The 27,000-nt window shown below is 42.7% G+C and overlaps 11 protein-coding genes across 11 annotated transcripts; 4 read left to right on the top strand and 7 right to left on the bottom strand.

Annotated features, from left to right (window-relative positions):
- Window positions 1-436: 436 nt before the first annotated feature.
- On the top strand, window positions 437-1,959 carry V1514DRAFT_133025 (uncharacterized protein). Its single transcript, XM_066924455.1, has one exon. The coding sequence runs from the start codon at window positions 608-610 to the stop codon at window positions 1,910-1,912; it is 1,305 nt and encodes a 434-aa protein (XP_066782100.1). The 5' UTR covers window positions 437-607; the 3' UTR covers window positions 1,913-1,959.
- A 626-nt stretch (window positions 1,960-2,585) lies between these two features.
- V1514DRAFT_343967 (uncharacterized protein) lies at window positions 2,586-3,458 on the bottom strand (the record flags this gene model as incomplete). The annotated part of the gene is made up of 1 exon (XM_066929166.1): window positions 2,586-3,458. The coding sequence occupies one exon, from the start codon at window positions 3,456-3,458 to the stop codon at window positions 2,586-2,588; it is 873 nt and encodes a 290-aa protein (XP_066782099.1).
- Window positions 3,459-4,059: 601 nt separating this feature from the next.
- On the bottom strand, window positions 4,060-5,442 carry V1514DRAFT_133022 (uncharacterized protein). Its single transcript, XM_066924454.1, has 2 exons — window positions 5,172-5,442; window positions 4,060-5,107 (listed from the first exon to the last, which is right to left on the bottom strand). Exons 1-2 carry the CDS (start codon window positions 5,340-5,342, stop codon window positions 4,286-4,288), a joined length of 993 nt encoding a protein of 330 aa, XP_066782098.1. The 5' UTR covers window positions 5,343-5,442; the 3' UTR covers window positions 4,060-4,285.
- A 41-nt stretch (window positions 5,443-5,483) lies between these two features.
- On the bottom strand, window positions 5,484-6,677 carry V1514DRAFT_334526 (uncharacterized protein). The gene has a single exon (XM_066928244.1). The coding sequence runs from the start codon at window positions 6,567-6,569 to the stop codon at window positions 5,622-5,624; it is 948 nt and encodes a 315-aa protein (XP_066782097.1). The 5' UTR covers window positions 6,570-6,677; the 3' UTR covers window positions 5,484-5,621.
- Window positions 6,678-14,496: 7,819 nt separating this feature from the next.
- Window positions 14,497-15,513, bottom strand: V1514DRAFT_343963 (uncharacterized protein; the record flags this gene model as incomplete). Its single annotated transcript, XM_066929165.1, has 1 exon — window positions 14,497-15,513. One exon carries the CDS (start codon window positions 15,511-15,513, stop codon window positions 14,497-14,499), a length of 1,017 nt encoding a protein of 338 aa, XP_066782096.1.
- Window positions 15,514-16,286: 773 nt separating this feature from the next.
- On the top strand, window positions 16,287-17,966 carry V1514DRAFT_334515 (integral peroxisomal membrane peroxin-domain-containing protein). Its single transcript, XM_066928243.1, has 2 exons — window positions 16,287-16,703; window positions 16,779-17,966. Exons 1-2 carry the CDS (start codon window positions 16,375-16,377, stop codon window positions 17,788-17,790), a joined length of 1,341 nt encoding a protein of 446 aa, XP_066782095.1. The 5' UTR covers window positions 16,287-16,374; the 3' UTR covers window positions 17,791-17,966.
- Window positions 17,919-19,535, bottom strand: V1514DRAFT_334514 (uncharacterized protein). The gene has a single exon (XM_066928242.1). It carries the CDS (start codon window positions 19,325-19,327, stop codon window positions 18,074-18,076), a length of 1,254 nt encoding a protein of 417 aa, XP_066782094.1. The 5' UTR covers window positions 19,328-19,535; the 3' UTR covers window positions 17,919-18,073.
- A 635-nt stretch (window positions 19,536-20,170) lies between these two features.
- Window positions 20,171-21,173, top strand: V1514DRAFT_348378 (cell division protein Cdc14; the record flags this gene model as incomplete). The annotated part of the gene is made up of 3 exons (XM_066929324.1): window positions 20,171-20,408; window positions 20,492-20,542; window positions 20,611-21,173. 3 exons carry the CDS (start codon window positions 20,171-20,173, stop codon window positions 21,171-21,173), a joined length of 852 nt encoding a protein of 283 aa, XP_066782093.1.
- Window positions 21,174-22,169: 996 nt separating this feature from the next.
- V1514DRAFT_334508 (diacylglycerol acyltransferase-domain-containing protein) lies at window positions 22,170-23,963 on the bottom strand. The gene is made up of 4 exons (XM_066928241.1): window positions 23,782-23,963; window positions 23,640-23,714; window positions 22,999-23,539; window positions 22,170-22,934 (listed from the first exon to the last, which is right to left on the bottom strand). Exons 1-4 carry the CDS (start codon window positions 23,820-23,822, stop codon window positions 22,347-22,349), a joined length of 1,245 nt encoding a protein of 414 aa, XP_066782092.1. The 5' UTR covers window positions 23,823-23,963; the 3' UTR covers window positions 22,170-22,346.
- A 118-nt stretch (window positions 23,964-24,081) lies between these two features.
- Window positions 24,082-25,142, bottom strand: V1514DRAFT_348376 (uncharacterized protein; the record flags this gene model as incomplete). Its single annotated transcript, XM_066929323.1, has 2 exons — window positions 24,082-25,050; window positions 25,116-25,142. 2 exons carry the CDS (start codon window positions 25,140-25,142, stop codon window positions 24,082-24,084), a joined length of 996 nt encoding a protein of 331 aa, XP_066782091.1.
- A 192-nt stretch (window positions 25,143-25,334) lies between these two features.
- Window positions 25,335-26,936, top strand: V1514DRAFT_334503 (uncharacterized protein). Its single transcript, XM_066928240.1, has 3 exons — window positions 25,335-25,825; window positions 25,887-26,119; window positions 26,178-26,936. Exons 1-3 carry the CDS (start codon window positions 25,811-25,813, stop codon window positions 26,872-26,874), a joined length of 945 nt encoding a protein of 314 aa, XP_066782090.1. The 5' UTR covers window positions 25,335-25,810; the 3' UTR covers window positions 26,875-26,936.
- The last annotated feature ends 64 nt before the right edge of the window (window positions 26,937-27,000 follow it).

Below are 27,000 nucleotides of genomic sequence, written 5' to 3'. Positions count from 1 at the left end.
GGCTAAGCCCGATCAGGCTCAGCGTGAAGCGTGCGTTTTGTTATCACTGATCGAGGGTTCAAGGGTTTGTGCTTGTGCTTGTGCAGCCTAGCCTCAGACCTCAGTATCGTTCGCTATCGTTCTGCCTGGTTGGTCGTGACCATGACCATGACCATGACCGTACTGCTGCACTTTCATACGACCGCTGCACCTCTGTTCGAGTCACGTACATGGCATTCAGGGCCAGGGCAGGGTGTCAGGGCAAGGGTCAGGGCAGGGGCAGATAATAATAATTACCCGTACCCCGGTAAGTACGTGGCGCGCCGCACGCGTCCCAAGCCATATCGTCAATTCATTGTCGAGCCTTTGAAATTTTCGTTTTTTTGCATTCGTTTGCTGGGCTCGGTGTTGTTATTGTGGTTTGTTTTGGGTAATGCGAACTATTCCTCGTTAGGACTCGAGTTTTTTGTTTGCTTTTCTTTTCTTTTTCAGGCGGCTTCACAAGGGAGCTTTTCTTTCTTTTGTTCGTGTGCCTTTTTAATTGGCAGCTTGCACATATGCCTTGGGCCGCCACTGCGTCGTCGTCCAGTAGTCACTCAGCAACTCGCGCCTGACCGCTCCAGCAGGTATGCTTCTTTTTCATTTCGGCGTTTTCATTCTGTCACTATCGTTCTGCGTGGTTTCTATATGCGCTGCCCGGCACTCGTTCTTTGCCGACGATCATGGTGATGCGCAGCCGGCGACCGCCGCCGCTGCCGCTGCTGCTGCTGCCGGCCTGACCACTTCATCATCCTTATCTTCGCCACTCTCACTCTCCTACGCATCTATATTCGCATTTCCTGCTGCATTTTGGTATTCTGCCTCCAGTCATAAAAACAGCAACGAGGATACCTTCGGCCAGCCGTTGGCGTCTCCGGCATGTTGCAGTTCGTCGTGGCGGCGGCGTCGATGGCTGGACCCGTACTTGTCTTGCCCATGCTCCTCGCCAGATGACGAACAAATATCCATTCCTTTAGAAAAACGGCGGAGCACGTGCTCGATTGGCGATGACTTCATGTCATGTCGTGCCGGCAGCGACAACAAGCGCAAGCATTCATCAGGGTCTCAAAACGATGGCCTGGATGAATATGCAGAAAATTCGTTACTACAATCACTAAGCACGGCCGAGTCAGCGTCCACTTTTTGCGCCGTGAACGTGTCCGCAGACGGCGTTTGCTTATCGGATTCGATTTGCTTTGCAGTAGGACTGTGCACTAACCAATCCATACATACCCAGGAACAGGAACGCAGCCCCAGTATTCAGCATGGCTTGCTTGTGTACAAGCCTGCGCTTGTTGCACTTCCGCTGCCACCACAATCTACTCATCTGCTGGCGTCGTTACTGGGACCGTCGTCCAAGACCACGTTACTTTTAAAAGCTTTTGCCAACAGTATTTACAAATTCAACAATATTTCCATGATTTCGTCAGTTGCTACCGCGATCCCCACCTTAAAGCAGAAGCCGTCTCCGGTGGTCAGCACCTTTGTAGTCAAACGGACTACGAGCGAGTCAGTGCTTAGCATAACACAGCATCAACATAGCGAAAGTACGGCCACAAGCAAGGAATCTTTGTCACGGCGGTTACAACAGTCTAAATTGGCTAGTGTCAAGGAGCTAGAGACGGCAGAAAATGGTGAACTAGAATCTCCACCCCCACGACCGCACCAACAACAACAACAAGAAGAGCAGCATTTGCCAAAGTCGGTCATGAAAAAATCAGAAGCACAGGCTCGGAAGAACCAAAATAATGCGGATTTACCAAAATTAAACCGATCGTCGTCAATCGCTACCAGATTAAATGTTCGAGAAATTTTGGCCGAAAGTAACAGAGGCTCGTCTTCATGCCTGGGCTTGGTCATTGCAATGTTATGTTTAATATGCATGGGCAGGTAAACGTAAAATGGGCCAATGATTTTTACACTAAAATGCACAATCAAAAAAAAAAAAAAAAATTTTATGATCACAATGACAAGGACAAAAAAAAAAATTTAATTGCACACAGCACGAGATATATGAATTTTTTTTTTTTTCTTTTTACATCTGCAGACTTTTTTTTTGATTTTTTTTTTTTCATGGTTTTTGAAGGTATAATAATCATATAGAGATGGTGCACAAAATTTTCTTTTTTTTTTTTTTTTTTTTTTTTTTTTGCCGAATGTCATTTGCATTTTCAAATCAATTCATCAATGTCATTCATTGCATTGTGACAACAAACTATTTTTTTTATTCCAATTTTTTTTTTTTTTAAATTTATTTGAATTTGTTTTGGGTGGAGTTCGTGTCTTTGATTTATTTATTTATTTATTTAATGATTGTCTTAATTTGAGAAAGGCAAGCTAGCAGTACATTATTATTCTTATTCTTATTATTATTATTTTGGCCTTTAATCTCTTCTTTTTTTATACGATATATTCCGGATGAGGCGAGGTGGTATTGATTCTTGTTTTATTTTGAACATTGATAGTAATGTATGGATAACAATTAAATCAAGTAAACTACGAGTATAATGTCATTTTCAAGTTAAGCTAAAAGAAGTATAATTATATACACAAAATTAGTAATGTCATCAATTGCTGATGATGCAAGTGATTGCGAAAACACAAAAACAAAGAACCATGACGAAGTAATCAGCCGTAGCCACGGATGCCAAATTCGCAGCTTCCGTGGTTTGTAACTGCGGTGCCGGCCTGGATGATGACGCTGAAGAGGATGATGTCAAGTGATTGATGATGAGCGTGGTGCGCGTGACGGTAGATACTGCAGATCCGACCGAGTTGGTGATTACAGACGTAAATATTGATGTCGATCCAGACGACGACGGCGACGACGACGAAGATTGATTGCCAGACGTCGTGACTGTAGACGACGGCAAAGTGTTTGATGATGCAAACAAGGAAGAAGTGGTAATCAAGCTCAAGGAACTTTGCGATGAAGATGAAGAAGATGAAGAAAAAGAAAATGATGATGATGAAGATGAAGATGGTAAAGATGACGTAAAAGTTTCGTTAACGGCACGCCGAATGACTCCCGTTTTCAGTTTTTTTTTGCTCATCAAGATGCTGTTCCAGTCATCGTGATGAAACTTATCCTGATCGTTAAAATTTTTAATCAAGCCTGGATTATGGCCATCATCATTACCACCACCAGCACCAGCACCAACACCAGCACCGCCGCCGCCAGCAGCAGCAGCCGCATGCTGTTGTCGATCATGATCTCTGAACCAGGCAAGCCATGACTGGCCAACAGACCTAGCCGTTGCAAAATTCGTGGTCGTGTGAGTAGGCAATTGTAACTTGCCTCGACTCTTTTCATGACGAACCATGGCTTGGCTATGCGGTAATGCCGGTTGCACATGATCAGGCTTGAACCAGCCCACGAGCAGGCCGGCTGCGATCAAGACTATCGTCACGACAGCCAATGCTCGGCCAATCGTTCGCATGATCTCAAATGATCTCAAAACGTCTGCTAATTTTGTTTTCCTATATATACAATTATATAAATCAAAACTATGAAGCTTTATAAATTATAATGTCATTAGTTACAAAAGAAACAAAGAACCTCAGCATTTTTTTAATAGCAACTTCTCGGATCGCCGCATGTCATTATTATTTATCGGCATTTCCCAGTACGAATTTATAAATAGAGCACGCCCACAAACACAAATTCCGGTGATTAATTGTAGAAATTCTTGTTTACGCCTTGCACTTTTGGTAATTATGGTCCAAACAGTGTATAACTAACCTACGTTGTACATAGTTCGTAAACTAAATAACTAATTGTGCAACTACCAAGTGTTGTAACTGGTTCTCTTCTTTTTTTTCCTTGTTAGTTGAACAAGTCACGTTAGTAAATTATAGTTGACTAGTTAGATCTGATTACATGAAAAGCTTATTTGACAATCGCACCTGATCAAGCCAGATTAGAGTTCCATTTTAATGCAAAAAACAGTGGCGGATGTTGTGCTTAAAGTCGTTTGTTGTTTTGACAGTTATGTGCAACTTTTAATTTTAGTGTTGCAGTGATAAATTTGAACGTTATTTTTGAAATCACATGAGTGCCGTAGCTTTTGCCAAAATTGACATTGACCGGTTCTCACTTGGCAGCTGATGATGTTGTGCTTATTCTATTGGAATGTGTTTTTGCAAGCAACAAGTGAAAAAGAACTCGTAACTTTACAATTGAGGTTAAACAATAAATACATTGGTTAATCGTAATCAACCCGTTTGTCCGTTCTTCTTGTTATTATACTATACATCAAATTCTATTCTATTTCCAGGCACGTTCGTAAACAGATCGCACGAGGTTTAAGATCCTTGGTCGGTTTTCAATTATTCGTCGCAATTCCGTATCCGGAGCTCCGTGTCTGATTACAGGCCAAACGTATGCAAACAATGTGGCATCAGCAATGCCGGGCCTGTCATCAATTCCGGATAAAAAATCATGTTGTTGTAATAACACGTCGAGCGCGTCCAACGCATCCGCCGCCTTGTACAAAACTTCAACTGATGGCACCGATGCCTTTGATCCCGGCCACCAAGATGACGACGCGGAAGACGTCGTGCCGGTCGACCGATGGATCTGATTAATCACGTCGCGCCTGGCCAAGAATCCCTGCGCAAACGGGATAAGTGAACCGGTGGTGTCGTCACCTCCGGTGTATGCGGATGCCAGTGCGGGCAGGACCGCGGAATCAAACGTCGTTCGATCAGCATAGAACGAGGCCAAGAACGCGTCGCCAATGTTGACTTCAATTAATGATAACAGGACTGCACCACTGGCAGCATGTTGTTGTTTTTGTTTTTGTTGTTGTTGGGGGAAGTCCGGCGCCGCAGACGCCAGCCATTTGCCAAACGTGACCGATGACTGTGGCGACAACGTGCGAGATTTGATCACCAAATCAGGCGTGTCAAATCGAATATAAGGTACCGAAACTTGTGTGATCGACGAGGCTTGCACGCTGGCATGTGCAGAAACAGGAATGATTAGAAATGATGATGCCAGGCCAGCCAGTTTAAGAATCGTAAGCAGTGACAATGTGGACGGATATATGGAATCGCTGGAGATGTCATGCACGAATACTGTTCCGATCTATAAAATAAAATAAACCAATAAGCACAAATAAAAATATAAAAACTAATCGGTTTAAAATTACTTTGCCTTCATTATCAGGGAAGATGCAACTTGACGGTCGAGGTGCAGGCGGATATTGTACTAATGGGAAGAAATCAAACACTTTCTTCACCACGGCAGGTACCTGCGTAAACGCCGGACGCGACTCATCGTGAACTAAATTTTGTTTTTTGGATATTGTAGGGTCTGGCATTTGGCAGAAATGAATCAATAAATTAAGGAATGAATGTTGAAAATGGCGGTTTTTGTAGGTTAAAACAAATTCGGCAAACTAAACGCGTTAACGCGCAAACATGCGAAAAATAAAATCATCAATTAAACAATAGTAATGTTAGCTATATTATATATCTTTAGCGACTTATTCTTTTTATCAAAATCTATTATTTCACAACAACAAAAAAATTGTGATTAATTGCATTTTGATATTTAACATTAAGCAATTACAATGTAGCTACAAATATGCGACTCTCAATTACTGTTCCCTTTGAAGTTCATCAATGGCCATGCGAATCCGGCCGATATCAACGCTCGCGTCTAGCCCTAAATCATCTTCATCATCATAATCATCCAACTGTTTACTTATCAGATCTGCTGCAGGATTGCAAGGTCCGATCAAATGGGCCAGCACGAGCTTAAGTCGTTGCACCGCTCGTTGTCTTACTTGATGGTTTACATTTGCAGCCGGTCCTAATCCGGCAAGCGCATCATCAACATAGCAACAATCTGCACACGACGAGAAAGAATTGGCCAGGCTGGATTCGTTTCTATTTAACGTGACATCCTGCTTGGTAAACTCTCGAATGCGGTTGCGCAGGCGCTGGTAATCCCATTCGTCATCCGGAGACGCAAACCGGGTCGTAGATTTGTACCAATACATGGAATCATCACCATCAATCTCACATTGCACCAAAGAGTTTGATACGCTCGGTAAGGTTGAACCTGGTTCTGCCTGAAACGTAGCCGACATCGTCGTCGTCGACGACGACGACGACAGTGAAGCAGAGTATTCTTTGGGAGTCAAAACTGCAGACGAATTGCTGGACGAATTATACTCGGCTATCCAGTCAATATCTGCAAAGCAAGAAGTAGGCAAAGGGTAGCCTTTGTTTGCATCCAATGGTTCATGCGGCACGCACGGCGTGAGCGGCAGTAACGGGGTTTGAATCAACTGGTCGTGGATGCCGAACCGGCGAAACGAGACCTGCTGCTTGGTGAATGCCTCGGGGGAAAAATCAGCAGAATAATCGTCGTCATTGTAATCATGAAACAAATTCACCGGTTCGGCCGTGACTGATCTGAACGATGACTGTGGTTGACCTGCTTGACTTCGGCTATCGACTGGCTTGGTGAAGAACGCGGCCGCCAGGTTCGTCAACGGCGATGCATGACAGCTGGCGGAAGTCGAAATAGTCGCGGCCATGATTAATCTGATCCGGGCAGGAATGACCCCAACTAATATATATAATATATATATATATAACCAGGTGGGTCTAGATGGAAAATGCTGAGTGGAATGTGCGGTGTTTTGTTCTAGATTGGGAGGTTGAGCACAACCGTCGGGTTTGGGTAGAGGAATGTAGTAGTACGTATTCCATACTACCTGTAACATACGTTATAATACATTTGCAAAAACAAAATAAAAATAAAAATTATGGCTTAGCTTAATTTTTAAATCGTTTTAAATAAATGCGGCATGAATGTGTCCGTGTTTTGATCCGAGCAAATGATAAATGTAACCTGTCGTTGTAAGATACCAAATAAAAGGGCATACCCGTTTTCTCAGCAAGCATCTTGAAATAAGTCACGAACAAAAAAAAAAATAAAACAAGGCATGATATGACGATGCTTATGTTTTATATTTAAATACTTTCACTGCAATCTTTTTTTTTTGTCTTGTTTTTTTTCTTAGTTGTTCAACTTAGTTCAACTTGTGCATAGAAAATAGGCAGCAACCATTAAACCTAACCCGATGTCAATGTGTTTTCGCCACACGAGCTGAGGCTTGGCAAGTCGACATACCTTTGAATGAATATTTGACACATTCCGAAAAACGTTATTGTCTAATTTTCGATGAAATTTATTATGGACTCAACCTCAGCTTACATATATGTACAGTACAAAACCCTAACCACTCTTATCCAACCACGCTCAGCCTAACAGAGTCAAACAATTATGATCTTTTAATTTTTTAAGATTTATAAAAGACGAAAAATCAAAAGAGGTTATTAATATTTTTAGTATAAACTCAAAACTATTAAAGAATAGAAATGTAAAATTTTACCTACAATGACGCTTCTGTTCAGTAACAAGAACTCAAAATCATTAACGAATAAAAGGTTACAAGCAATGTATTAATGAAAAAAAAAAAAAAAAAAAAAAAAAAAGTGTAGCAATATATAGTAAATGCAGAGTTCCACGATGAGCTATGGTAGATATCGAAATACATTCATCAGCGAGGCGTGCCCAATTGAATCATTATTCCAGTTGGTCACAAATTTTATAACCAATTTACGCTGGCGATTTACCACGCTGTTTAATGGTTGCCCGTGTTGTGCTCAAATTATTTTCTTCATCCATTGTATCTGATTACTAAATTTAAAAGGGAAATTAAAAACGTATCATGTTCATTAATACCAAGTGCTATTTGCCAGAGTTAACGTGATGTGGATATAAAATCAAAAATCAGGCACAATAAAACAAAACAAACCAGGTTTATTGGTTAAGTTGGGGTTGGACTTGCGCACAAACAAACGGCCTGCCATCGCGCCAGTATTTTTTTCTGTTTTCCCGCTCACAATCTTCTTCCCCCGGATTATTTCTTCCAGTGATTTTGCCTTCTCTCAAGTCTTTTGTGATTTTTTTTTTTATCTACCCAAGGAATATAACAAAGATTCAACGGTATGATTTATGATATCGTTCTTTTTCACTCACCTTTTCACTCACCTTTTCACTACCACTGAACCACATGATTTGAACTAACGCTCTATTTTCTTTGGTGCCATGTCTCACTAAAGAATATCCTCCATGTTACTGGTATTTACAATAGCTCGAATCTTACTAATAGCTGCATTTAGTAATGGATATTATTCGGTATTGATCAATATTCTCAATCTTGCGTCCTTGCCGTTCAATCTTTCAGGTTTCGTGCGATTCGGCTCCTTAGGCATATAACCGGTTTTGTTTACATCATTAGTCCAAATAATAAACATAAAAACAGAACCCAGAAACTCATTCAGTATTTAGAAAACGATAACTCCTGCGAAAGTTAACAACACCACGAGTAGCTCTTGTTCTTACAAATGTCGACTGATTATATCTCTGTTCCTGCTTGTTCTGACTGTTGTGAGATTTTGATTCCTTCCTGTTCCGCTCGATACTGTTCTGCACTAGTATGATTCTGCTCTTCTCTGACTTTGACTCTGACTTTTTTTTTTATCTTATTCTGATTCCGTTCTAGTTTTTTTCTGTTCAGGTTCTATTCTTGTGCTGTTTGATTCTGATTTTGATCCGTTCCTTTCTGAGTTTCTGTTTGGTCTGCTCTGTCCTGTTTTTGATATCTTTAATTCTGCTTCATACCGTTCTACACTGTTTTGATCTACCTAGTTTTATTCTGTGTTATCTTATTCTGTTCTGGTCTGTTTATATCCTTATCTGCGCTACACTGTTTCTGGATTCTGTACTATTTAATTCCATTTTGATTCTGTTATGATTCCAATCCCGCTGCCTGCTGTCCGATTTTTTTCTGGCATTATTAGTCTGTCTCATTCTTTTCTGTTCTGATTCTGTCCTGTTCTGTTCTCTGTTCTCTGTTCTCTGTTCTCTGTTCTCTGTTCTGATTCTGTTCTGATTCTGTCTGTTCCGATTCTGTCTGTTCTGTCCTAGTTATGTTTTTTTTTGATTCCATCTCACTGTTTTCGTTGTCATTACTCTATGATCTGATACCTTTATTTATTCTGCTATCTGTGATTGATCTCAATTACCTATTGCTGTTATTATATCTACTGATTCTAAATATTTCTGTTTTATTATTTCTGATTATTATCTTTTTTTGCAACCCAAATACTGTCTACTTATATCCTCCATATTTTCTGCTACAATAGTTATAAATACCATAGTAATACCATAGTAAACACAACGGTATATCAATGTATAACCTTTGTTGTAGAGAGGAGTCTTAGTGGGTATGCCCACGTTCACTGTATGCCAATACAATGTAGTCCGGCATACACGCGTGGTCGACTCCCACACTACCTCAGCGACTTAAAACTCGCAGAGGTGTACATAAAGTATTCTTCTCCTCTATAAATATCGAAGAAAAAAAAATAAAGTCGCATGTCATGGCGATGGCATATTCAATGCCAACATGTGCACCTTTGTGACACATTCAACGGATGAATGCAGGTTATTTAATCGATATTGGACATTCACAAAAATTTAGGCAAAAACGGAAAAATAGTACCGATTATTAGAACCACCATTCTAATGGTTATTAGTATAGTCCGCTAAATCTGTTTGAGAACAGGCAAAGAAATATTTCACGATTCACAGTCTTCTCATGCATAAACAGGTCAACATAATCACTGCGCACGTTGGCTATTAATTTACTCTGCTGGCGAAGACTTGTTATAAGTGTCGAGTATTGCCATGCCAAGCTAAGATCTGATTTAAACCAAAATATACTAATCATATGCCTGTCATGGCTTAATGTCTTCAACAGTTCGTTGCCGTTAGTTAATAGTGCAAAAGGTGAGAAGAAAATTGGTTATATTTGATTTTTGTAACTGAACTACTTTTGAATAAAATCTTGCACCAAGTTTGCGTTCGCATTGTAACTCTCCAGTACCGTTAATATCTGATCTGTTTCCGAATATACCACGGCAAATATGACACAATGATAATCTGGGCTGTTGTCACCACACATTTAATGCGGATATTGCGGAATTTTTTAATGGTCCATACTACTTTTTAGATTGTTGGAAATACTTGCAACACAACCAATGGCCAAACTAGGGGAGGACACGATACGCCAATATTCGTGTATTCGTATTTGACTATATACTATACGAATAAAACTATACAAATAAAACAGAATGCGAAGAAAGAGATTGATTATTCGCATTTATTCGTATAGACAGCACGTGACTTTACATTTGTAATAATGGGGGGCGTAATTCATTTCAGCGAAACGCAGGTCATAATCTATTCTCTTATTTTTTTATTTTACGATTAAATTACATAAGCAGCATATTTTTATTTTTTTTTCGCGTTTTTGGTTTACATTCGCCAGCATTGTTTTCATCGTGTCTTTCAACATCTTTCCTCGACTCACTCTTCTCAACTCCATTGCATTAATCGTCTTCTATTAAATTTTGAAATTACCATGACGGAAAAATTATATTGCAGTCGTTGTTTCTAATTCCAGGCAGCTGAGGACTTTGGGAAGCAAAAGAATGGGAAGCAGTACAAAACTTGCAACCGACACAATAAAAAGCGCTCACTCCAATTCGATAATTGAAATGATTTTATTGAGCTTTTGAAAAATTGGAAAGAAGCGGTATGTAGCTTTGAGACGCATACATAGAGACTCTTCTGATGTTGTTGAATCTTACAGAGCGAAGGCGAGGTAATATAGATGGGCAGTTTACGTTCAGTTTGGATGCTTTACCTGTCCAATTTGGGTCGCTATCTATTCCGCGAATTTCTGAAGATGACGGGAATAAAGACAACTCTAGCGCGTCTGCTGTTAGATCTGAGATGAACGCGGCGATGCAAGAGCTGACTACGATCATTTGGAAGGCAGGAGGATTTCGCTTCCGCCACAAAAGCACCACTTTTTCGAGCTTTAGATAGCATTATCAATTCTCTCAGGATTTGAAGAATGTGAAAGAGTATCAGTCTAAGGTAAATGATGACAAGCAGCGGGATGGCACACGCATGGAACGATTTTCATGCGAAAGTAAACTAAGTATACGATGCTGCTCAAATCGAACACTCGACCTTACAATTTATCATAAATGGCATAAGCCTTATGAAGACATCGAACTGGTGCCAAAGGTGCAGGATTTTATACAGTCACAGGTGTCAACCAAGACCCCATCTGAAATCTATCGGGAAGTTCGACTTCTGCCGGAAGCAAAAGCTATAATGAGACATCAAGTCTATTATCTTTGGAAGCAGGCTAATAGCGAGATCTCGTAGCGAGACCTAGATCCGCTAATTTCTGCTAAACTTCTTTTCTCTGAAGATAGTGCGTATGAGGAATATTATGATGTCTTCACTTCGCGTCATCGCTCCTGGGTCGGCACGGGCTGGTCTATTCTCAGGCCTAGCTAGCAGAGAATAGACCAGCCCGTGCCGACTCAGGAGCGATGACGCATATTGTTCATCAGTTTCTTGAGCGAACTAAAACGTTATGGAATCCAACCGAAGCTCTTTGGGATTGACAAGGATGCTGCCGAAATTGCAGGAGTTGGCACGGTATGGTTGGATGTCAAAATTCAGCTATGCTATTGGCATGTAAAACGAACTTTAAGCATGAAGCTCAATTCATCCAAAAGTGCCAACACGCTAAACCACTACAAACCAGTGGAAGCGCAGGAGTTGATCCCAGGATTGGTGATATGTTGGGGCTCGTCAGGAACACGTCGACCTGCGAGCCATAGATTGGGCAATTGTGATTGTCCATCGCAGCACACTGTCATAACCTCACCTTCGGTTATCCAGTTTGTCTGTTGAACCTTGTCTTCGGTGATGAGTTCGGCATGTCCGACTGATAATCACATCGTCGGCAAGGTCCGATTAACCTTTGTCATCGGCTATCAGTTATGTCCGCACAGTGATGAGGGAGTAATGGAGATAGCGATTGCGGCTAGCGGGATGTACAGAGATAGGAGGCTTGAGAGATTAATGGAGATAGCGCTTGCAGTTAACAGGATGTGCGGAGATAGGAGACTTGAGAATATTCTATAAAGAGAGGGGAATAGCCAGAGGTATGAAACACTACCCATCATCACGACTACGAGAAATGACTAAGGATCTTAATTGAATATTCTCAAGGTATAGTTGTTTTTATGTTGATATTGATTGTTTATATTGATATATTTGGCTTGATTTATTAATATATTCTCAAGATTATTGCTAAAGGTCCCTAGAGGAGAATTGTGGCATTCGAATAAGGCTTGTGACTTTTCCGCGGCTGTCTCCAGGACTTTGGGGTCGTCTGTAGGTTCTAAATCTTCCCAATCATCTAAAATGGTCTCCGCTCCGCAGAAGTTGCTTGTGCCTCCACATCAGGGACATCTGAAGTGTAATGCTCTTCCGGGCGAAGTTCATGATGCGGCATGGCTTCGTTTGAATGATGTCCTGTGGATTCAAGGGCCAGTTGTGCCAACTGTAGGTTTTCTCGAAGGAACGTTGCCCATGATTCTTGATTGTTCATACTCGTCGCATGAAGTCACGCTCATAGTCTGGTAGGCGTGAGGGTCTATCGGCTGGGTTCTGCAAGCCTGGAGTGTGTTGGATTGTGAAATCGAACTTTGATAGAAACATGGCCCATCGGACTTGTCGAAGGTTGAGTTGCTTAGTAGTCATAAACCATTGTAAATTTCGATGGTCAGATAGTAAAGCGCCGTGCTACCAAGTAACGCCGCCATTGTTTCAAAGAACTAACCACAGCTAAGAGTTCCGTGTCATAAGTCTAGTAGTTACGCTCATATTTGCCAAGTTTACTCAAGTAGAACTCAACCGGCCGCCATTGGGACGGTCCTGCGTCCTGAGGCACCGATTGACTAAGAATTCGTGCGATCGCGACAGTAGAAGCATCGGTCTGAACGCGGGTTGCGCGGGTGTGATCGAAGTGAGCTAGGATGGGAACGGATTCGAAAGCATTTTTGAGTGCCTCGAAAGCCTGTCTACCAGTGACGCCAATATCGAAAAAGTGACTTTCTTCCTGTTTCTGGGCCCGACCAGTCTTCTGTCCTGGTTCTTTCTTCGTGAATTCGATCAGGGGTGCGGTAATTGATAAAAGTTCATGAATCCAATAAAGACACGGACCTCGCCTACTGATTTGGGTTCGGGCCATTCAAGCACCGTTTGTAGGCTTCTTGTCCAGAGATACCCCCTCCGTAGACACCGTGAAACCCAAAAATTCAGTTTCTGTCTTATCGAAGAAGTCACATTTTTCAAAATTCACAAGCAAGCGATGCTTCTTCAACAGTGTCAACAACTCGCTCACATCATCATGGTGCCGCGAAACATCATTAGAGTGGATCAATATATCATCCAAGTAAACCACACATTTGGAATCAATGACAGGTCGGAGCGCTTGATTAATGTAATGCTGAATGACAGCGGGTGCGTTCGTTAGCTCAAAAGGCATAACCCTATACTCGAACAAACCGTATCTAGTGCGGAACGCAGTCTTCGATTGATCTTTCTCTGCGATTCGCACCAAGTGATACGCGTTGCGCAAATCCAAACGCGTAAAGATCTTGGCTCCTGACAGTCTGTCTAAAGATCCCGAGATTAACGGTAGCGGGTGTCGGTTTTAATCCACGCATAACCTGAGAGTGCCGTCTTTCTTCTTCACGAACAGTATCGGTGCACCTGCCGGGGAAGTCGATTGCTGGATCCACCCTCTAGCTAAAAACGTATCCAAATATTCTCTTAGCGCGGCCAAATCTGGAGCCGATAGGCCATATAGTGGCCGAGATGATGCCCCGATCCCGACCGACAACCACGTCACGCTATACAATAAGCCTAAAGTTCGAATAACGAATGATGGAAAAAGTTGACTGTCTGCATTTTGGGATATGATGTAATGCTAAATGAATGAACTTTATTGAAATTGGTAGTAGCGACAATTCAACGAGGAAATGGCCGATATGGCCAACAACGAAATGACTGGACTGTCTCTAAGATGGGCTTGGGATTGTCATCACAGTCCCACCAGATAGTGACGTAATAAAAAAAAAAAACAATTATGGATATACTTTTATAAAATATTCAAAAACAAGTTTAACAATTGTTTCGCTTGGATAGTTGTGATCAGTATGCTGAGTTTTTTTTTTATTGACCTACCGATTAAAAAATGTTTATAATGCATGACATAAAAAAATATGCTTGCCTTATGATCTCTATTCAGAAAAAAACTTCGATGCTTTTATTAAAACGGTAACGTATATGCATTTACCAATGATAGCCTTGTTGAAAATATAACCCCACACCCACTAAAAAAAAAACGTAACACCGACATAAAACAATCCCAGACCTGTAGCGTCGATAATATTGGATAACAATCATTCTACCGTGCACAATTAAGCAAAAAGCTTTATTTTTTTTTCGTCCAATCAAAGATTGATCTCATCCATTCCGGCGTCAGAAACGCTATCGATTGATGATGCGGGTGATAATGGTGATAATGGTGAAGGTGATATGGGAGCATAATAACTGGGCTGGCCAGTTCTGACCCTTCGGTCGTTGAAACCGGATGACACCAAGATGTCAATCGAAGAGACGCTGCCAGTAACTGTGGATGCACTCGAATAAGTGGCAGCACGAGCAGCCGAACTGGCAGATGGCTTGTGGTATTTGATTCTCCACGCTGCCGATGAACCGATCTGTGGTTGCAAGTTTGGCGAACGTGATGACAACGACGACGACGTGGCCTTGACCGGGTCGCTAGCAGTGACCGTGGAAAACAATAACGTGGATGATGACGAAGACGATAAATTTGATGAAGATGACGAAGACGGCAAAGATGAGAACGAAGAAGATGAAGACAGGTTGAATTGAAATTCGTCATCGGCAAGCAGCATCGGCGTAACCGGCCCAGCAGGCGAGCCCATCGGTGCAAGGTACGGCGTGTCGTTTTGATCTGCATTCTGCATCATGGCGCGAGTGAACCTTGGTGGTGATGGCATTGTCATTTTCAAGCCCGCCCGGGAATGCTTGAGGCGCTGTTGAGGTTGTTGAGGTTGTTGAGGTTGTTGAGGTTGTTGAGGTTGTTGAGGTTGTTGAGGCTGAGGTTGTTGAGGCTGAGGCTGAGGCTGCTGCAGAGACGGCGATCCGGAAGGTGAAGACGACAAAAGCAATGGCGATGGCGCGTCCCGACTGACTACTGCTGTCAACAAAGTCTGCTGCGGACCGGGTGGAGATGCAGCCGAAGAAGAAAAAGAAGAAGAAGCAGCAGCACTGGCTGCTACTGCGGTAGCCGCCGCTGCCGCCGCTGCTGCTGTTGCGGTCGCGGTCACTGCCACAGCAGTAGCTGAAGCGGAGGCAAGTAGTGGCGAGTAGTGAGGAGAAGTAGATGCCGTTGTCGACATTGGATGTGGGCCTTCTTCTTGTTTAGTTTTACTGCGGATCATGATGGCGAACCAGGCGAACCAGGCGACCGCGGGGCGACTCCAACGCCCAGCACGAGAGCAAGCGGATGACACCGCGTGGCGATCGCAGCCGTGAGTCACGGAGGGTTGCCATGACGTACGGAACCGTGTCTATTACATATACGTAGCTATGTTTAGTTATAACTATGGCATGACTAGCTGCGTGACTGTATTTTTTTCTTGGTGGTAAATAGCAATGGCTTTTGTTTGCACTTATTTGGCCCATTCACGCTGGCATGGTGGAAGCCAGATTTAAGCCTGCAATCTGCACCAAACCGGTGGCAGCAACAAGTGACCAGAAAAACTACAATTGCCATTTTTATTTGAAGAACAATCCATGTGTTCTCTAGTCATGTTGTGTCAAATATTATTCTATTTACAAGCGTTATGATTGATTCGAATGATTCAATTGTTGACTTCCCGAGGAACGAAATTTAAACCTTAAATCCATGACCGCCGCGGAAAGTGCGGCTGAGCATTGACCAAATCAGCTGAATTCACGAGCACGGCAGAGGTAAGTAGGGACAAGACCCAACTAACATGTTGGCATATATTGTGCAAGCACGGGTCATGGCCGATGAGAAGTTATCCGTGTCGTGCATTGTTGGATCCGCTTGCGGGCTTGCCGGGGTTGCCGTCCCAATTTCCTCGTGTTCGTATTCGGCTGGGGCTGGGGCCGCATTTACCCTTCCCCACCAAAGTAAGAAGTGCCCGCTTACGGCATCCTCGGTTCGTTTTTGTCCATGACCACGGTACCAACAGAACAAGGCCAGCTTGGGCTTCTCTCGTCTTGACTCGGCTCCAATCAACTCTCTGAGCTCACTCTCCGCCAAAGACGCAATAATGAACTACGCTCCTCGCACGTTGCGCGAGCTGGCGGCGCTCAAGGACATCTTGTATGGGTCTGATAGTACTACTGCAGACCAGGTTCAGGACCGTGATCACGACCATGACCAGGAACAAGCGTCGGGCCCGGCCGATCAACGGTCAAGGAAAGATCATTTGACGGACAAGTTACTCGAACGATTATTTGCTGCCACGTTGCCGGTGGCGGACACGACGCCGGCTGGAGACCCTTCGTCCGATGTTGTCGAGCGGTTGCAAGATCAGAAAAACAGGCCTGCTTTTTCGGTCTCGGTTATGGCGCGCAATTTCTCCAGGCTAAACTCGAGGTATTGATTTTTTTTTTTAAAATACTCAACTCATTTGGTTTTTACACTTGTTAACGCATTTTCATGAAAATTCAGAATTGGCGTCGTGTTCAAGTTGCAGTACCGGGTTCTTCGTGTGATTACCTGGCGCAATTCCAGCCACACGTTCTCGACCCTTGCTGTCTACTCATTTTGTTGCCTGTATCCATTTTTGCTGGCGGTTTTGCCCATCGCAGTTATTGTGATCGGGTTCATGGTTCCTGCGTTTGTGAAGCGCCATCCGCCGCCGCCGTCACCACTGCCATCTTTCCCCGTGCCTTCCGAGGGCCCACCACTGGCCGACGCGGCCGAGTTTCGGCCCGTGCCGGAACTGTCTCGTGATTTTCTCATGAACATGCGTGACATTCAAAACGCGATGGACGATTTCACTCGCGCGTACGACAAGATCGTGCACAAGCTGGCCCGGCCCACCAGTTTCAAGGACGAGCAATACTCATCTGCAGTGTACCTGGCCCTCGTACTTGCCGGCGTGATCACTTTTTTGGCCGCACCGTATTTACCTTGGCGGCATGTTTTTTTGGCACTGGGTTGGATCGTGATTAGCGTCGGGCACCCCAATGCCAGGCAGGTCATTAAATCGTCTCATGAATTATACATGTCACCTCAAGAGAAAAAATTATCATCATTGTTTGAACTTTGGGTTGAGAAGGACATTGTGCTTGACGCGCCACCTGAGGTCAGGCATGTTGAAATTTTCGAATTGCAACGAAGGGGCACGGACGTGGCTGAATGGGAAACATGGTTGTTTAGTTCATCACCTTATGAACCAAACTCGCCTGCTCATGTTGGCAAGCAACGACCACAAGGTGTCAGATTTCTTGATGAAGTTAACCCACCACCTGGTTGGAAATTTGGTCATGATTCAGTTTGGAAACTTGATTTACAACCGTTAGGATGGGTTCAACAACGAAGTGTCGTGGATGTGAATATTGAACATGATTCTAAATGGGTATATGATTGTGATCATGATGATGGCAGGAAAGGTGAATGGAGAAGGCGGCGATGGTGCAGAACTTGCGAAAGGCAACCTGAAACTGATCTGCATTAGTTGTTACATTTTATTTTATTTTATTTTGCTTTTTTTTTTTTTTTTTTTCCAAAAAAAAATCTTTTTTTTTTTTGGTGGAGTCGGTCATCGGTCATTATTGTATAATATTTGTCTTATTTTTTTCTTTTAATTTTCCAATAATGAATTGTTATTCTTTATACAATATTAAAAAAAAAAAGCAACCCGTTCACTCGCCATCCAATTTTCCCCGTTTCCGTTCCTCCCCAGCAAAACACAAATATATATATATATATGTGAGCATATTTGTGGTATATTTCATATGCTATATTCTTAATATCCTTACCGTATTCTCATCATCTTCTTCTTCTTCTTCTTCTTCAATCTGACCTGCCCAATCGGCAAAACTAGTTCGTGACATGTTCGCGTCATTGTCATAAAACCGGTCACTTCTTGCGCTAGGAAGATTTCTAGGTCTCGCTTTGTAGAAATTATCAAGATACGGCATATCATCATTATCGTGATCTGGATCAACATCTGAATCGTTCACATGATTTCCATGACTGCTTTCGACCAATGTCGTTGCTGGGCCGTCATGGTCACTGTACCAGCACACGTTGCCGACAATGTTGGGGGTTTGAGAAGCTTTTCGGTACGATCCTATCGAAGACGGTGATGTGTCGATACTTGAAGTTTCATCTAGTGAATCAACAGTGGAAGCACTGCTCGAGCTCACGTTTCTTCTCTGCGTTGTTGAACCTAGCGCTCTGGATAGCTTGATGGAGGATGCAAGATCATTGTATGACTCGTCCTTGCGTTTCTGATATAACTGATAATCATGTCGATATTTTTGTTGTTGTTGCTGTTGTTGTTGTTGCTGTTGCTGCCGAGGTTTCGTTGACACAAACTTGCTTGACATGGTTTTTAATTTTTCTCTATGGGACCTGGTTGTCTGGATAGAACTCGAGTCTGAATCCTTGCCTGACGCTCTGCTGTTGCCAGTACTGACCTCAGACACATGACGTTTAACCAAACCACTGGCAAGCCTGCGCCTGCGCTCGAGTCCACCGCCGCTGGTACTCTCGGCATTATTCATGTCACCGGCCAAAGTCTGTGACACAGCCTGGGCATGATGACTTCGTTGCTTTGGTACAAATAATGACACCACGCTTGACCCCTGATGCTTATAAAATCCGACCCGGTCAGTTGCTTGTGGTTGCAATTCTGACGTGGTCGTGAGCGTGCTCCGGTTTGATGCGCTCGAACCTCTTCTCGATCGACGAAATAATGAAAACAATGATGATGAAGATTCACTTCGACTAAACCCATGAGGAGATTGAAAAGTTGACTCTGCGGTTGCGGATGGGGTTGGTGCTGCAGCATAGTAGTGTGATCGCTGATGTGATGATGATAATGATGGTGGTGGTGGTTGTGGTACTTGTGACTGTGTTGGCGGTTGTGATGCAGCTGATTGCGGTCGTAATTGATCGTTTTGGCGTGCGGTCGACCCACTTCGAGACCTTATCTTGCTCAAGAATGAAGTCCGTTTGGGCGGTTCCGCTGCTACCGTGGACTCCATGCTCTCTGTAACCGAACAAATATATAAAAAAAAAAATATAGAAAACAAGTAGTAACGTAAATATTCTCAAAGCACACCAAAAAAAGGGGAAATTAAAAAACAAAAATCATAAACAAAAAACAAGGAGTTTTGGTGATTTTACCTTTTTTTTTTTTTTGGCGGTTTTGTTGTTTATGCGGCCAGATAAACAAAGCCCGTTGTTTACACATTGCCGGATTTAAATCATTCCGCGATTCGATGCCGTATCACGAAGATATCAGGAAAAAAAAATAAAAACGTTCGCCATTACATACATACATAATTATTTTTATGATATGAGATATACATATATGATATATAAAAATAAAACTGTGCGTTTGCCATGAATAACGACGTAATGTAAAAATGTTTACAACACTGTTGTCGTGACAACGTCGCTTAACCCCTAGATTGTGACAAGTGACTACGTAACAAATTACATGTAAAAAAAAAATGGTACTTTTTTTGTTTTAATCAATGCCCTGAAACCTTTTGTTGATCAGCAATGCAGGGCTTTGAATGTAAATATAATTTCTTTTTAAGCCTTATTTTGTTTTCTTTTCTTTTTTTGGGTGTTGTTGTTCGTTGGGTTTTACTGGGTGTGTGATCCGGGCTTTTTATTGCGTCGGGCCTACCTAAATATAGCCACCGGTAAACTATTTTTATTCAATTAGCAATTGTTTTTTTCTCAATAGCTTGAATAAATCAACAATTTACCGATTCTTCAGTTTGAAAAAAAAAATAAATCATTTCTGATATTACAAATCTTACCGACATTCCGAGTGCCTTTTACTCTTTTTTTTTCAAGGTGGTGAGGAGTGTGTCATGGAAAGTTTACTTTCGTCTGCATTTGACCAGCTCTTGTCGTATGATCCCACGTCTGTGCGTCGCGGACTTCGACATATTGAAGGTCTTCTTGCTCATTTATGTCGTCCGTATGATGCGGCAGGCGCTTCCAAACGGTCAAACAATAAGGACAAGCCATCTGTTGTTGATACCCGAGTTGCTGATGATCCAGCCTATCGTGAATTCCTGAGGCTTCAGGACGGATTTGAATGGAATAGTATGCATCTGACATGCAAGCAAGGCTTTTAACGAGTATAGAAGTTGTTGTTTTGTTGTTTACTGATTTTTTTTTTTTCACAGTTGCGTTGCGTCTTATTTCCTGCATGGAAAAGCTTCTCGGTCAAGAGTCAAGTACGAACCCTTGGAGTTTTTTTTTTTCTTAAGCTGGCCTGGCTAACTAATGATGGGCAATTACACAGATGACTTGACCACTTTACTCCTCCTTTCATCACTTGACCTTCTTCAGGGCGTTCTTCTGATTCATGCACCATCCAGGCGCGTATTTGCTCGTGACGTCAACATGACTATCCTGCTGGACCTGCTCGAACCTCAATCGTCGTCGCCACAAATTCAAAGTGCGACGGTTAACACGCTTGTTTGTGCGTTGGTTGAAGAGTGGCCAAACGTGCGAACGTTTGAGAACCTGGACGGGTTGGCGAGCATGTGCACGTTGTTCAAACGCAAGTCGACAGACAAAGAAGTAAAGCTTAAAATTCTTGAATTTTTATTTTTTTACCTGGTACCAGAATCGTCGTCTTCATCACCATTGACGACGACTGCGAAGAATGACGAGGTGGCAATTCGTCGCAGCAGCAGTAGCGGCGGTAGCGGCAGCTCATCAAGCAATGGCAATAGTCGTCCCGGTCTTGTTTTTCGAACCACGGTTGAGAAGCAAAAAATGCTGGGCAAATATTTATCCAACGTGGACAATCTGGTTAACGAATTAAGACAGAGTCAACCGTTCGGCAACCTAATGATTTGATTTGGGCACGTGCAAACTTATGTTCGTGCCCCTTAATAATGACTAACTTAATGATGATGTGGATTCAATGAATGCTTACGAAATGAACCGGCTCCATAATTTGCAATAAATTGGTTTTTTTTTTTTCTCATGATTCTTAGACGATCGTTGACTGGTTGGCAAGAAACGTGTAGTCATGACGTCATTGTCACGGAATCTGAGCCGTGCCTGGTGCGGCTGGCATCATGCCCCGTGGGGTCGTGATGAAATACTTTTGCCGTCTTCCTCCTGTCCCTTGATTGCAACTTTACAATACCTACCTCGTCTTAAGTGTTATTGAAGATCTATTTAGTCGAATTGAAAAAGAAGTACTATATTTGCTTTGATATAATTATTTGCGTGGTCTATTACCATATCTTCCCTGGCAGTTTGTTAATAGAGTGCCGGGAAGGAGTACTAATATACTCATTTTTGTTTTCATTTTATTATTGTAGTCTAGTTACATTATTCTTCTCCTCCAATGGTTCGTGTCCTCCGTCTTCACGGTGGTATCTATCCCATTTATTTTATTTTTTTATTTTTTTTTCTGAGCGCATATAATTTTTTTTTTTATTTATTTGATTTTGATCATGATGCAGAGCCGGCAACGCCTGAAAACCACGACGTGCTTGCAGATGAGGTCGAGACATGTTGCCCTGAAGGTCAACATCCCGGCATTGCGGGATTATGGAAAAATCCGTTTTTTAAGCATGCCGATCATCGTGCGTCGTCACTTTCTTCGTTACAATCATTTGATCATGCCGTGCATGAAAAATCTCATAAACATTTTCATGACTACGTGCGCGCGGCCGAATCGGACAATCATGATGCCGCGTTGGCATCATCAATAGCAGCAGCAACAGCAGAAGCAGCAACAGTCAAATCTGTTGCCGAATCACGACAGGTCTGAAATTGATGTCAGATTATGCCAAAAAAAAATCATCTCATTCATTATGGTGGCACCTTTTTGAGTATATGGGTTAAGCTATTTTTTTCTACTATTGGCGATAAACAATAATAAATTTATTTTAAAAATCATAATGTCCCCCCTCCCTATCAACCCACAAAGCAAATGCAATTAAAAAAAAATTTTACGCATTTTTAAAAATCATTACTGGATCAACCATACAACTCAGGCACGGGCATTCAATTCGCTTATTCCACAAATTTCAAGTTAATGCTGTCTAATCCTTTGCCGGTCCAATCTGTCACGTACTTGTCCTTATGCGTGTCCCATAACCTCTGCAATTCCTTCATGTAAATCAAATGATACTTTTTAACCTCGGCTTCGGTCGGCGTGGCCACGTAGGGCACTTTGATAGCCGTGCCGACCACGATGTTGATCGGGCGCCGGTACGGCATCAGTCCAAAGTCATAATTGAAAATACCTCGGGCATGCATGAGCGGCAACGTGAATCCGACGTGCCGCTTAATCAAGGTCTGGATTCTGTATAACAGTGACGTGTGATCACTTCGAACTTGATCGTAGGCATCGTTCTCACCAAAACTAAGGATCGGGACCAGGCACGTGCCGGCACTGCCGTTCGGCGGGGCCGACATTGCCAGCTTGACAAACCCCAGGCGCTTCTTGATGATCAGGTCCATGCTGGATGGTGAAGCCAATAAAGATTCTTGAGCACCGCCGATAACAATGCAAATTGATTGATTGTGTTCCAGCAACGCGGTGCATGACTTTCGACTAACCGATGCCACGCCTAGTGGTAAAATATACTCCCGATAAAACTAGATAATATTTCAGTTTAGCCTCAATACATCATAAAATTAGTCTTTTTGTCTTTCAGCATACTGGCAAGCTAAAGTTAGACTCTAGCGTAAGTAATGAAACCGGAATCCCAGGAAACAGTTTTTCCCATCCGGCTCCTTCCGTACCTATACCACCGAATGCACCCAAGCTGACAATGCCATGCGGATGATAACCAAACACATATCTAGGACCTAATTTTGATTCCTTTTGTGTCACGTCATCCATTTTAATACTGGCATCATCATTGTCTGACTCGCTCTCATTAACCACGACCGCGTCTTGCATGCCAAATAAATGGGCAAGCCATAATTCAACGTACCCGCTTGGTTCTCGCAGTCGATTTGGGAAAGTAGGTTCTAATTCAATTTCCCGGTGCAACCTGATTGGGAAGTAATCACAAAATAATCGGAAAAGTGGCAGCCTTCTGAAAAATGGTGATCGTCGGTTGGCGATCTGCCCGTTTGAGAACGACTTGTCAACCCAGTAGGCGAAAATCACGTAGGCGATAAGTAATGGCCAAAACGGAGGAAACGCGATTAATAAAAAAAATAATCCCACGCAGTAAGGAAGTGCAATTGAATGACTATATTTATAAATATATATTATAAAATGTTACTCAAAATGACCCGGTTTTAATCATTGATCGCTCCCGGCTCGATCCAGTAACAGCACTTGCAACTCACAACAATACTGCAAGTGTTTGCAGTCGGCGACCCAACGGAATTTTTAAAGGAGCAAATCGAATACCCTTGTGAGATCTAAAAAAAATACATGGTTAGTCTTTTTCTTTTGGTTGCTTGAAGCAATTCGACAATCACAACTCACGGCCTGCGTGGGGCTTTGTCTCCGTTTATGCTCTCGGTCATCCGCCCGTCTGATTCTTAAAAAAAAAAAAAAAAGGAAGAAAAAGATTTTATAAATGTAAATTAAATTGAGCTTTGGTAGACCAAAATAAACAGAAAACAGTAAGCAAAAAGAAGAAAGAAAAAAAAAAAAGATGCCTCGTTATGGGGATGCTGCGCGTACGTTCGCTCCCGTATCCGAATTTATATTGGAAATTGACTTTTACGACGAGATTGATTTATTTACACCAAAACAAAAATCATTATGAGATAGTTCCAAAAACTAAACTTTAACAATGTTTTTACATTCTCGGTCGGCTTGAAAATCTTCAAGATTCTTAACCGTTTCGTGGGCAATGTTTTCCAAAGCCTCTTTTGTTAAGAATGCTTGATGACCAGTGATGCACACGTTATGAAAAGTTAATAATCGAGAAAAAACATCGTCCTGCATCACGTCGTCGGACGTGTCTTCAAAATATAGCCCGGACTCGTTCTCGTACACGTCCATGCCTACCTGGCCAATTTTTTTTTTCTTCAAGTACTTGATTAACGCGACCGTGTCAATCAGGCCGCCGCGAGACGTGTTGATCAGCATGACGCCGTCTTTCATTTCCGAAATGCTCTTGTCGTTGATCATATGAAAAGTGGCTTTGGTTAACGGGCAATGAAGCGAAATAATATCGCAGGTGGAGAAAAGCTCGTCTAGTTCAACGTAGCGCATGCCCAGTTCGGCCGCTGCTGCTGGGTTTGGATACGGATCATAGCACACAACGTCGGCGCCAAACCCTTTACAAATCTTGCCCGTCAGTAATCCAATCTTGCCCGTGCCGATAATGCCAATTTTTTTTTCAAACATGTCGAATCCGGTCAAGCCTTCGAGCGAGAAATTGCCGGACCGGACCCTGGTGTATGACTTGTGCAGGTTGCGATTGAGCATGAGCATTAACCCGATGGCGAACTCGGCCACAGCGTGCGGCGAGTAAGCAGGGACTCGGGCCACCTTGACGCCAAACTTGTCGGCCGTAGCCAGGTCAACGTTGTTGAAGCCGGCGCAACGAAGAAGCACGTATTTTAAGCCAGCGTTGGCCAGAAATTCCACCCCACGGGCGCTCAACAGGTCGTTCACGAAAATGCAAATCGCAGGGTAGCCTTCGGCAAGAGGAAGCGTTTCATCGTCCAGGCGGGTTTGCAAATATGTTACATCGTGACCCAAGCTTTCGAGTGCGGGTTGCAAATGCTGAATATCATATTTCTGTAATTCGCAGTGGTTAAACAAATGTGATTCAACCATTTCGCCTTTTGCATATACTTGCTTACCTTTGTTGAAAATACCGCCAATCGCATGCTGACCGGAGTATTTTTAGTTCTTTTCCTGTCAAGATATTTTTTCAAAGTCGGTCGATACGAAAAAAAATAATCTCATTTTGTTGTGATAGAAGAATACATTATATATATACTTTAATTTATTCATGCATATCGACGAGCGCGGCTTGACCCGGTGTGCTCACACATTCCGTGTATATCCTTGCTGTCACAGGTTACGTAGGTGAATCCTCAGCCGGTTCTGTCAAGTCGGTCACCGCATGACTGGCTCTATTCAGTCATATCGATGTAATGCCTGGCATCATGTCTGGGATCACCGTTCGTCGCGGGGGGCATGCCACTCAGCTGTGCCACAAACCGTTTACGCCACACCGCTCGTAACTATTAACGGGAGAGCCATAATCGGACCTACATGAGCCTCAGTCGCTAAGTAAAACTAGTGGCAAAGCATCTTTTTTAAACTTTTTTAAAGAGAACCCATCAGGCATGCTATGTAGGTGCATGGGCAAGGCCTATCACGAACAAAAAATAAATCACGTGAGCGTTTCAATAGTGAGAATTAGCTAAACACCGTTTAGTTAGTTACCCGGATTTCGCGTTAGTTGTCGTCATTGAAACAAACCGTCAGGTCGCTCATGATTCGATTGATCTGTGTTCTTTAAAGCGTTGCATTTTTTGTTCTGCTAGTGATGTGGCCGTTTAAGGTAAAAAGAAAAAAATAGTCATTTAGTAGATCCAGTTTTGGATTTTTAACATGATGTATAGCCAAGATCACGGTCGCCGTCGTCTTACGAAAAGATACTCGACCGCATCTCGTCCCGGATCCGCAAATCGGACGCGAGGGTTCAGTCACTCCGGTATTCCTCAAGACGATCTAATGGATTGTTTAGTCTGTATTCAATTTTGGCATATTTTGGATTTTTGGCATATGCGGCAATTTCAAGAACAATCGTGACCCAGCCTGAAATTATCGGCTTAGCGGCGGTTTCCCCTTTCATGTACGGGCACAGGGCCATTGTTGCGTGTTTTTATATGTATGTGCTAATTGTCACGCAGCATCTGGATCATACGAAGAGTGATTACATTTATTTTCGGCAAACTTATTGACCGAGAAGAGGCATATTTGAACAAATTGAAAGCAGAACGGCAGGGCAATATTGAAGACCTCAAAAGTAGCATGAAATATTACAGCACAAAATCATTGATTGACAGATTCGATTTGGCAAATGCCAATGACGGCGAAGATGAAAACAACAATCATATTTATCAACCGTCAAATGAATTGCAGCAACTTGATCAGCCAATATTGGCCCAGCGACAATTCGTCGATCATGATCTTACTACGACACCACATTCTCCAAAATGGTACGACAGGATTTTAGATTTGATTGTCGGTGAGGATGAGACAAGTATTCGAACCAGATACGCACTTATATGCTCAAACTGCTATTCTCATAATGGACTGGCACCACCTGGTGATACTCCTGAACAAGTTCGATATATATGCCCGGCTTGCGGAGTAACTAACGGCCGCGAGGTTCGATCTGGCAAATTAGTTCATGACGTCTTGGTTGAAGATGTCGAAGAAGAGGCCGAAGAGTTGCAGGAGGAAGAACAAGAAACGGAACAACAAAAACTGACCGAGCAAGTAATAACCGAGAAACCAACCAATCAACGATTAAGACGTAGAACGAAAGATTCGGCTGGTTTGGATTCATCCTTGCTGTCAGATGACTCGCAAAAGTCGAAATAGGTGCCATCGATTTTGCATTATTGTTTCTAGGTTTTTTTTTTTTTTTTTTTTTTTGTTTTCAATTTATCGCGGTTCTCAAGAGCTAAAATTTGTACGCTTCATGCCGTACCATGATATTTTACATAT

The sequence above is a fragment of the Lipomyces japonicus genome (assembly GCF_038497905.1).
Source record: "Lipomyces japonicus strain CBS 7319 unplaced genomic scaffold V1514scaffold_34, whole genome shotgun sequence".
Taxonomy (NCBI): Eukaryota; Fungi; Ascomycota; class Lipomycetes; order Lipomycetales; family Lipomycetaceae; genus Lipomyces; species Lipomyces japonicus.
Note: the sequence above shows the minus strand (reverse complement) of the source record. Positions and strands in the feature narration are given on the sequence as shown.